Source organism: Astyanax mexicanus, chromosome 2, assembly GCF_023375975.1.
Source record: "Astyanax mexicanus isolate ESR-SI-001 chromosome 2, AstMex3_surface, whole genome shotgun sequence".
NCBI classification, from domain to species: domain Eukaryota; kingdom Metazoa; phylum Chordata; class Actinopteri; order Characiformes; family Acestrorhamphidae; genus Astyanax; species Astyanax mexicanus.
In genome coordinates, this window is record NC_064409.1 from 37234200 (window position 1) to 37245570 (window position 11371).

The 11371-nt window shown below is 35.8% G+C and overlaps 1 protein-coding gene across 15 annotated transcripts in view; it reads left to right on the forward strand.

Annotated features, from left to right (window-relative positions):
• The window catches only part of mybpc1 (myosin binding protein C1), a 50089-nt gene extending 39971 nt beyond the window's left edge, over window positions 1-10118 (forward strand). For 14 of the 15 annotated variants that reach the window (XM_022671681.2, XM_049474303.1, XM_022671683.2 and 11 more), the window contains 9 exons: window positions 1068-1202; window positions 1453-1620; window positions 1809-1897; window positions 2739-2934; window positions 3139-3278; window positions 3365-3524; window positions 4118-4254; window positions 5256-5442; window positions 9430-10118. In XM_022671681.2, the coding sequence (XP_022527402.1) occupies window positions 1068-1202; window positions 1453-1620; window positions 1809-1897; window positions 2739-2934; window positions 3139-3278; window positions 3365-3524; window positions 4118-4254; window positions 5256-5442; window positions 9430-9539 (1322 nt within the window). In that variant the 3' untranslated portion in view covers window positions 9540-10118. Of the gene's footprint in view, window positions 1-1067; window positions 1203-1452; window positions 1621-1808; window positions 1898-2738; window positions 2935-3138; window positions 3279-3364; window positions 3525-4117; window positions 4255-5255; window positions 5443-7185; window positions 7226-9429 lie in introns of all 15 variants that reach the window. The other variant, XM_049474307.1, reaches the window with a different exon arrangement.
• The last annotated feature ends 1253 nt before the right edge of the window (window positions 10119-11371 follow it).

The window sequence follows — 11371 nt, forward strand, 5'->3', positions numbered from 1 at the left end:
CTGCAGACTCCAGCATCCAAAGTATTCTGACTGTGACCTCCACAGACCAAGCCTGAGATTAAGAAGATATTAAATATGTCTTTATGATGGCTGCCAAATCATCTGAGGATTATAGGTTTAGGAGATGAGCTTCTCTCCTGGTTCCAGTCACACTGTGGGCATGATGAACAGCGAAAGAATAGAGAAAAATAACATAATGAGATCTACAGAAGATGCCAGAGAGATAAATGAAGGATCCCCTCACACGTGCATGTGTGAGCATTTGTATGAGAGTAAGGATATCTGTGTGGTCATTATTAGTCATTGTACTTGTTATTCAGAGACACAGCTGTCATTTCATTTTTTCTATATCATTATCTTTTTAATTATCCAAGATACACTAGCATTCAGAGGTTTGTAATACTTTTATATTTTTACACAATTTATTTCCTAAAGTTTACTTTAGTGTTTGAAGAATTCTACGAATAAAAAGTGAAAGTAATGTCAAAGAATGTTTTATCTACTTACCATTTTATAATATTCTATTGTCAAGTTGTCTGAAATTAAATCATAGCGTAATTGTTGATAATGTACAGTTTTTAGAATTTTCATTCTGGACACATTTAAATTTTATTTTTTTTAACAGTTTACCACATTCAGATTGTTTAACAAACAAACACACACTTGCTCTCTTTTTCTTTCTCTCTCTGTGTTTATTTGTTTAATTTGGATCCTCATTAGCTGCTTTTGCTCTCTCTCTCTCTCTCTCTCTCTCTCTCTCTCTGTCTCTCTCTCTCTCTGTGTTTCTGGTTCTGTCTAAACAGCCCACAATAAATTGTCTTATTTGACCATTCTAATAAATGAATTTTACATTACCTTCTCTTTAATTATTTGAAATCTGTTGCACATAACTAAAATTTTTATTTAAATTTAATTTAATTGCAATTGTAATTTCTTTATTTTCACTTGGTACTGTTTATTCATCATGTATTTGTCATGTTTTTGTTTGATGCATGTTTGTTTGCTATATATTGAAAGCTAATTTTGTGTTTTGTTTTGTTCATACTTCTCTTTGTCTCCTCTTTAAGCTGTCACCAGTGAACCCACAATGCTGATAGTTGATGATGTCACAGACACAACTGTAACAATGAAGTGGCGTCCCCCAGAAACTATCGGTGCTGCTGGTTTGGATGGGTACCAAATAGAGTACTGCATTGAAGGAAGTAAGAGTTCTGTGCATCTTTGCTGTGTCTGTCATGCCTACATTAGCCATTTCTCGAAGTGCTTTCATGTGTAAATTGTCACATTAGTAATACATTTAGGTATTTTTACATCAAGGTTTGAACAGTTCAAGATTTTTGCTTCACTAAATAATACCACTTTTACCACATATTGAAGAAAAGTGTCTCACGTCAATTGTGATATGAATGGTAAAATATAAGAAATAAAAAATCTGAACTGTTTTCTTCACAGCGGATGACTGGGTAGTTGCCAATAAGGAATTGATTGAGAAAACCAAGTTCACCATAACAGACCTGCCTCCTGAAGGCAAGATCCTAGTGCGAGTGAAGGCTATTAACGCTGCTGGAGCCAGCCAACCCCGCACCACACAGCACTCCATCCTGGTCAAAGAGGTTATTGGTAAGCCACTCATTTGGAGCTAGAGAGTAATTCCATATCAATACTGTATATGCTACAATAGGACACGGTTCAAAATGATGATATGATTTTTAAGAAGATTTCTGATATTTTGGTACATTTTATTCTTTATAATAAAATAATTATAGGAAAAAATGGATATTTGCTGACATGAAGCTTATATCTTTTAGAGCCTCCTAAGATTCGCATACCTCGCCATCTGAAGCAGACATACACACGCATGGTCGGAGAAGTTGTCAACCTTGTTGTGCCGTTTGTGGTAAGACAACTGTTGTTAAACCTTGATGAAAAATCACATATATTTTTTGCACTATATGTCGCACTGGATTAAACGTTTATTTTTGTGGTCTATATTTTTATACATAAGGTGCACCGGACTATAAGGTGCATTATGGGACACTAGTAATGCACAGGGGTGTAGCCATGTTTTCATTCCAATTCAGCAGGTCTCGTCACTGGGTGGCCAGACCAATAAAGTTAAACTAACAAAACTGTAATTCTTAAAAAAGAAACATTCTCTTTTAAAGTCAAACGAGCGCTGGATGTTAATCTACACAGATTTCCCTACTGAAAACTGTTTATTTGGGTGAGTAAAGCGCTTCCTTTTATTTACATTAAGCTTAGATTTTCAGATTTCCACCAATCGCTAATACTGCTGCACCCAGCCTTAGTGTAAGTCTGGAAATCTAAGCTTACTGTAAGCTTAGCTACGCTACTAAATGCTGCATGACAGCGCTACAATGAGGAACCCTGAGTGTTCCGGTAAGCCAGTGCGATAGCAAGCCAGGTTAGCAGCAGGCTACATGCCAATAATACTCACCTCTGAATGGAGCACTTAGCGCAGTTAGCAGGTAATGTTGATACTGCTCCAGTCTCAGTACTGGAGAAACTTTACTGAAACTCTATAATGCATTATAAGGTGCACTGACGATTTTTTGGGAAAACTAAAGAATTTTAAATGTACCTTATAGTGTGAAAAATACAGTATATTTTTTTTTATTCAAATTATCTTAATCAAAATGCATTAGAATATATAACATTTGCTTCAAACATTCCTCCTGCAAACCTGTATAACTCCACTGTACCTGGCTGGTTTACAGGGCAAACCCAGGCCAAAGGTCACCTGGCTGAAAGACGACCAGCCTGTTGAACCAAAGCAAGTCAGTATTCGCAACTCAGACTGCGACAGCATTATCTTCATCCGCAAGGCTGAGCGCAAGCACTCTGGGAAATATCACATGACCGTTCAGGTGGAGAATCATGTGGATACAGCTGTTGTGGACATCCAGATAGTAGGTGAGTTACCCAGTCTGGCTTTTTAATAAGCCTTTGAGGTTGGTAGAACTTAGACATAAATTAAGACCTACTATTCTTAATACTTATGTTCTCTACGATCAGACATAATGATATTTTAGCTATCATTGTCTAATGTCTAATAGCTGTATAGTAGCCTAATGAATGCTAACCATCTATTTTTTTTTTTAACAATCTGTCGATCAGACCTTCCTGGTCCTCCTCAGTGTGTTAGAATTGAGGAGGTCTGGGGGGAGAACGTAGCTCTAGACTGGACGCCCCCAAAGGACAATGGCAATGCCCCCATAACAGGATACACTATCCAGAAGGCAGACAAAAAGACAATGGTAAACATAAATAAGATAAATTTTTCTGGTTTGATATTTTCTTACATAATTTATCAATTTAATATGCGTGTGCTTGCTCGGAACAGGAGTGGTACACCTGCGTGGAGCACTACCACCGCACCTGTATCACTATTGGTGAGCTGGTTGTAGGCAACGAATACTTCTTCAGGATCTTCTCTGAGAACATGGTGGGCTTAAGTGAGAGTGCCACCACCACTAAAGACAGCGCAGTCATTGTGAAGGAAGGTAAGTCCTGACTCTGAGTTTGGGCAGCTTACTGGTGCTGTGCTTTGCAGACTCTGTGAGTTAATTGTTGGTTTAAACTTGGTTTAAACGGCTTTGCAAATGGTTATCTGTTTAAATCCTGAGCTTAACAGATGTCCAGTTGGTTTGTTACCTTGAATGAAGAAGAAAGGTTCATCAAGGATGCTGTATAGTTAGTTTATTTTTCCCCAAGCTTGAATTAACAGTATTTCCGCTTTCTCCATGTTCTGCTTCATTACAGTCAACTAACCAGCGACTAGTGGTACTTGTGGTAAACAAGTACTGTACAGCTGTAACTCAGGCCCTGAGCTGTGCAGTATTTCCAGATAAGGTTATAAGTGTAAATATAGATGTTATGATGCGTATATAAAATGATAATACTACACATATGACTTTCAAGGCAGATGATAAATGAAAACGGTGTTGTCTCTTCCTCATCACATAAGGGAATTTCCCCCATGATACAGCGTTTGGCCCGTATCATGCACAGTCCCGCTCTCCCTTTCCTCCCTATTCCTCCTCCTCCTCCTCTTCCTCCTCCTCTTCCTTCTCTGCCTCCTCTCGCTTTCATTCAGGCATGTACCTGAAGAACCCAGAGTACATTGACTACGATTTCACAGAGGCTCCCAAGTTCACCCAGCCTCTTATCAACACCTTTGCCATCGCCGGCTACAACGCCTCCCTTAACTGCAGTGTCCGTGCAAACCCACGGGTAAGCAAACTATTATGTTAAAGTTTTAATTTTAAATTCTAATTTATTTAAAAATTGATCCCATTTCTCCCCAATTTGGAAGTCCAATAACTCAATTTGCTCATTAGGACTCTCCTCCCCTTTTTTAGTTCATTGACCCAAATAGTATTAGGTGTAAAACATTAGAAAGTGTAAAATATTTATTGAAACATGTACATTAAGTTAGCATGTTACCGTTTTGAAGCTAAATGTAGTTGTTCTTTAAAGAGTACAAACAAATAATTTACAGCAATGGTCACCAGCCGTATGATATTTATTGTAAATCATAGTATATCACTGTTATGAGTATTTTGTTTCTTTTGTCAGTTCATATACAAAACTGCTACATTCCATGTTGAATTACAAAGAAAGCATCATTACTGTCACGCATAAAAATTTGTATACCAGCTGTACAGGATCAGTATTTCTATTGACAGCTACATCATGAAATATGAACTAAATGTATTGTAAACTATTACTCTGTAAACTATCAGATTTGCATTTTGTCAAAGTCAAAACCAGCTAAATGTAGAGACAAGGTTTTGATCCAAAAAAATATATTTTTGGATCAAAACCTTGTCTCTACATTGACAAGTATAAACATATGACATATAAATAACCCATATCACACATTTTCTTGTATTCTCTTTCGTTGTTTTTGTGGCTTTATGTTCCAAAATTGGTCATTATGAATTTGTATGCATCTAATTTCCAGATTTTGTTATTCCTTATAATTAAACAGACAGTTACAAGCTTCAACTACCATCTGTTGTCTAAAGATCTGCACATTAGCATCTGTCTTTTTTTGTCATTTGATGGTTAGATGTGACTTAATTGTCACTATTAGTTAGGTGGAGTTAGTTGGATCTTAAAAGGTTGCCCAGCACACATTCAGAATTACTCATGACACCTGTACTTTTTCTTACATTATTCTAAGAAGTGTGCTTTGTCTTGTTTGTTTTCTTTTGACATTGCTCTACTAGCCAAAAGTGATTTGGATGAAGAATAAGATTACCATCCTAGACGACCCACGTTATCGCATGTTCAGTAACCAGGGTGTGTGCACTCTGGAAATCCGGAAGCCGAGCCCATTTGATGGAGGTGTGTACACTTGCAAGGCCATCAACGAACTTGGTGAGGCACAGGTGGACTGCAAACTGGAGGTGAAAGGTCAGTCAATGTGACAGTGCAATTACACGATGCACTGTAATTTTGGAAAACATAGATTAAGTATGAGATTATGTACATCTGTTGAAAAACAATTATCTTGTTAGGAAATAGAAATACACTGGTGGATACCACTGTACCAAACACATGTGATTTTGGCAGAATTCAACAATTCTATATTAGGTTATTGCTCAGTTTGTACTATTCATGTGTCTAAAGATATTATAAATCATCAGTTACATCTTACAGGGTTTTGTGCAAACCACCATTACCAACATCACCGCATCATGATCCTCATTCATTTTCCATTTGATGTTTTGTTGGGTTTGCAAACATTTTTGTGTTGTAACCAATCAATGACAATTTCATTATTAGTGTCATCTACACCTGAGAGCTTTATTTTACAGCTGAGATTAGCATTTTGTCAGTAAAAACCTTCATGAAGCCTTCATGAGTTCAGTTAAGATCATTTGATGAACCATCATAGACCTAAGAATAGCATTTTCTGAAACAATTCACAATTCAATGCATTAGCTAAGTAACATGTAGCCTTTGTTGGTTGAATTAAGAAGGCTAAGACCACTGAACACATCAGTGTTCAACAGCTTTTGCACTGCTTAGTTTCTCCAAGCACTATAGCCCACCAGTAAATATTTTGCCATTAAATTACTCGTAACTTTCCACAGAAAAGCAATAGATGACAACAGCTGGCAATCACTCTAAAGACGCATCAGAAGATTTGAATTCAAAATAATCAGAATCAGACTATAATGGAAGTATGCTCACACACATAGTACATGGAATTTATGTTTGGTTACAGTAGCTCACAGTGTATGATAAATGATAACCTTTCACAGTGATAGAAATACTACACACGTACACTCACATACACACACAGACACACCTGTAAACTTAACATGTGCCGAATTGTATATTCTCAGTAAAGTGCTAAGTGCAGCAGTAAAGAATCACAAATTGAGACAGTAAGTACAGAGTGGTCTTAAGTACTGTCAACAGATAAATAAGAAGTGCAGTACAGAAGAAGAAAGAACATCCAGAATATGGATTGTTAATCAGCATTATAAGCCCTGCAGTCTTTTATATATGTTTCAGCTTAAAAAACAGAAAGCATGTAAAGCTTTAGTAAGCTGATAATTGAATATGATGAATGTACAAATGATACTGAAAGACTTATTCTAGGAAAGGCTAAAAATTATAAAATTATTTGGACACCATTGCCTAAAAGCCAGTAATTGCTGTTTTAACAGATAAAACGGCTGTGTCCCAATTGCCTACTTATTACTAATACTCATTTTTGAGTATGGCTCAAGTAGTATGGATAAAAGTTTCAAAGCTAAGCATGTGATATAGCAGTGGTTCATCACTTCCTGTAAATTTGTAAAATCTATACTTCATTGTATATATTTTAGATTATACTGTACAGTATTAGTGTGTACTAGTATGCAGTTGGAACGTAGCCAATTTTTTTTATGTATCTAAATTCTTGATTTAGCTGTTTAGATGGTTTTTAAATGTTTCTTTTACATCTGAATCATATAAATTCTGTTATCTTATGTATTGCCATTGTCATACATTTTCTCATCACCAGCAGATGGAGATGTTCCCTGCAGTCTGTGCTTTAATCCTTCATGTTAAATCTGTAATGACTAAGCCAGTTGGCTGGACACACACATAACTCCCTCATGTAAACTCTGGGTTTAACCCCTCTTCTCTTCTCTCCCCCAGTCACCACTCAGGAATAGTGAATGTGTTATTCTCATCCAAGGTAAGCTTTCATATGGTTTCGAGCATATGAAGCTTATTTATGTCATTCATTCTGCCCCTCTCAATAATCCCGCTTTTTGCTCTTTTGTTGAAGTACAATAATTATGCCATTAATTATGCCATGAAGTTCTAACTTTTCATTAGTGAGTTCAGATTATTATAGTATATTTGAATTACTTCCATTAATAGGTAGTTGTGGTTAGAATGTAGCTCTGGAATATTTATGTGTGCTTTCAGTGTTCCTGCATGCTGATAAAGCAAAGCTCTGACAGCTGTAGGCTGATGTGTGCATCTGAAGACCTATATCCCCTTTCTCTAATCATCTGGAGAGACCAGGGTGTCTCAGCTACTGTCTCAGAGGACAATCTACTGCTTTTGTGATCCCTGTTTCTAAAGTAACTATGCCTGTTGCCTCAATAACCCACCCATAAAGAGGGTGAGTAGCCCTGTCCTGACTAGATTCAACAGCCTGACTCCGTTGAGAGTGAAAACTGGGATCTGTGGTCAAACATCTTTTGTGATTTTTTTTTTGTCAAATACAGCTCTGGAAAAAAATAAGAGACCACTTAAAAATGATACATTTCTTTGATTTTACCAAATTGAAAACCACTAGAATATAATCAAGAGGAAGATGGATGATCACAAGCCATCAAACCAAGCTGAACTGCTTGAATTTTTGCACCAGGAGTGGCATAAAGTTATCCAAAAGCAGTGTGTAAAATGGTGGAGGAGAACCTGGCAAGAAAATGCCAACTCTGATTAAAAACATGGTTTTTAAACTAATATTGATTTCTGAACACTATGAACTTGAATATGTGAATACTATGAATATGAACTTGTTTTATTTGCATTATTTGAGGTCTGAAAGCTCTGCTTTTTTTATTACAGCCATTTCTCATTTTCTGCAAATAAATGCTGTAAATGACAATTTTGTATTCAAAATGTGGGAGAAATGTGCGTAGTTTATAGAAAACATATACTCAAACATATTCCTATAAATAGCAAAATCACAGAAAAGTGGTCTCTTAATTTTTCCATGTTCACAGTCCGATGGCATTCAGTGAGCTTTAGTTTAGCGTGTAGCTGAATGACACTGAGGGCCCTGTTTTAATGCTGGCACAGGGTAGTCTATTAGTACATGCTGTGGTATTACTAATTTGGTTGGACACAGGTGTATTTTTATCACATATTGGAGCCATTTGCTATTTTGGTGGCTCAGAATTAACATGATGGCATCAGTTTGGGTGAAGTGGCACATCAGAGGGTATCACATTCAAAGTAACCAGTGCCGTGCCAAAAGTCCAAAATGGCCCTCAGCCCCCATACATTTTGGTAGAACATAAACCAGCTTTAGCTTCATAATTGTTTTGTCTGTCACACACAGCTTACACAGCTCACTTTGTTCAAGGTTGCTTCATAAAAGGCAGACAAAATCAAAATTACATTACTAGAAGAAATACAAATTGAAGGCTGTGATAGCAACTCATTAATAAAAGGAGCACATGGAGAAAACTTTACAACTAGGGTCCATTTCAGCTGCTGAGATGTACAACTGCCTAAGTGTGATACTAGCCTGAAGCCTGTAATCGTCTCATAACTTCTAGCTTAAAGCATAAGAAAGCATAAAAAGCTTTAATCAGCTAATATCAGCTGATACTTAAGTGCTGAGCTGCTAAAATTGAGTTTAATGTTAATGTCATTTAATGTTTCAAGTTGAAACATAATCACACATGCAGTAATTATCCAATAGGAAGCTTTTACCTATTTGCTTAGTTAAATCCAGGTGTTGGCCCTTTTTTGACCAGGTAATGTATCTGCCACTTGAAAATATGGAAGTAACATTTAAAATCTTATTTATGTGTCTGTAATGAGCATGAAAGTAGGGTTCTTTAAGAGTAGTTTCCTGATAAGAGATTTGAGGTGTGATATGGTAGATATTTTTATACTCACAGCTTCAGTGTTGATGCAGCGCCTGCCCACTACTGACGACTTCTTGGCCTTGTTTGTTGCTCCTGCTCCCTTTCTCTGTCTTTATGTCTTTCTGTCTTTCTCTAGCTACTCCTAATGAAGCTACTCCCTTGACATATGGGAGACTGTTTGAGCACTACGCATCCGGCCTTCTGTATACTGCATATACTATACTGTAATGCATATATATGCATACTATACTATACTACCTTCACTTCGTTTGTCTTTCTCCCTCAGGAGGCTTTACGTTCTTTGAGCTGATGAAGCGTGGCGTTCCCTTGCATCTTATTGATAAGTACATGAACGAGACAAAGTCCTCAGAGTCTGAGAAGAAGGGATCTGACTGATGGATGATTCACCCCAGTAATTCCCAAGTCCCCACCGACGATGTGTGCGTCCAGTTTTTGGCATGGCATGTAGTGTTCAGACATGGATCTGTAGTCAAGTCTGTTCATGACCAGTTGTATCTGCTTACCCTGCTTTCATGAAAGACTGTTTTTTTCAAAGCCCCACTGAAGCTCACATGCATGTCTACATTTGAACTGGGCAGTTAATTTCAGAATGTGTAACACGTTGTAGTATGAAAGTGGTAAAGATTTAATTTTCTTCTGGGGTTAGGTTTTCAGCACAGTAGTTTCCACTAAATAGGATTTGATAAAATTCTGTTCTGTTTTATTTTTCCCCTGATCTCTTTTCCTTCCCCTAGTTTATTGCAGTTTATTTGATGAATTGATGAATGAAGAAACTTCTCTATGCATTGTAGTAGCAGCATAACTCTGACCATCAGTGTGTTAGAGATTTCAAGTGTATAGCCTGTGTTTCTAAATAAACCGGTGCAAAATATGAAACTATTCATATAATGTGTTAAACTAGATACATTGTTTCATTTAGCATGGTTGATCTGAATAAATGTCACAGTATATTAACTATGCCTTGTGGATTGATTTATTTACAGTTTGCATTACATTAGAAATTATATTTTAATCTGTGTAGCAGATATTTATGCAAAATTACAGATTAAGGTGAAACTGTAACCAATAATAATATTGTATCTTCTTCAGATTTATCATCTTGATTTTGTATTATCCAGTAATGAAAGTAAACCTTGCTGTTGTCATAAACTAGTTATAATCTGTTTTTTGTACTGTTCTAACAGTTAAACCGTACTTACAACTACATAAATGTATTTAGTATTCTATTGACAATTGAAACACCAATTAAAGATTGTACTTAATTAATGTACATAAGTTTTAAATCAATTACTATTATACCTTAGCTTGTGTTCTTACTATGTTCTTACTAGTGTTTAAATAAAATGGGTAAATATTATTACAAACTTAATAACTTCTCTTATTGTCTTTTTAATACAGTTATTATGAACATTTTTTTCCCCAAAAAATAATATTTGCTTCTACAGTACTACTGTACTACTACAGTAGTAAATTGTATTGTTTTTTTTTTCTAAAACTAAATCTGCAGACTGGTGTCATTATTATTAATGTAGTAATATTTGACTAAAATCCACCTAGACATTGTCATGTTGCCTGCAAGTTTGTGTTATTATTAACGTGTACAAATGTGTTACTAAAAAGTCTAAGTAGCTGAGTCTGCTAGCTGATGTATTTGTTAAAATATACAAATGTTTTTATTAAAATGTAAAATGTAGGCTGTTATCTGATGTTATTAGCTATTAAAGTCTACTACATTGTTTATTAAAGTAAACTAGGCATTGCCCTAACTAAAGTGTACTCTGTTAGCTGGTATTATATTAAAATATACTAATGTTTTTATTAAAATGTCGAATGTAGGCTGTTTTCTGGTGTTAATAGCTATTAAAGTCTACTACATTGTTTATTAAAGTAAACTAGGCATTGCCATAACTCAAATGTACTCTGGTAGCTGGTGTTATATTAAAATATACTAATGTTTTAGCTAAAATGTATAATGTAGTCTGCTAGCTGGTGTTAATATTAAAATATACTAATGTTCTTATTAAAATGTAGAATGTATTAATGTTTCCTGATGTTATTAGCTATTAAAGTATACTACATTGTTTAGTGAGATGAACTTGGCATTGCCCTTACTAAAATGCAGTCTGCTAGCTGGTGTTAATATTAAACTATACTAATGTTTTTGCTAAAAATGTAAAATGTGAGCTGTTTTCTGATGTTATGAGCTA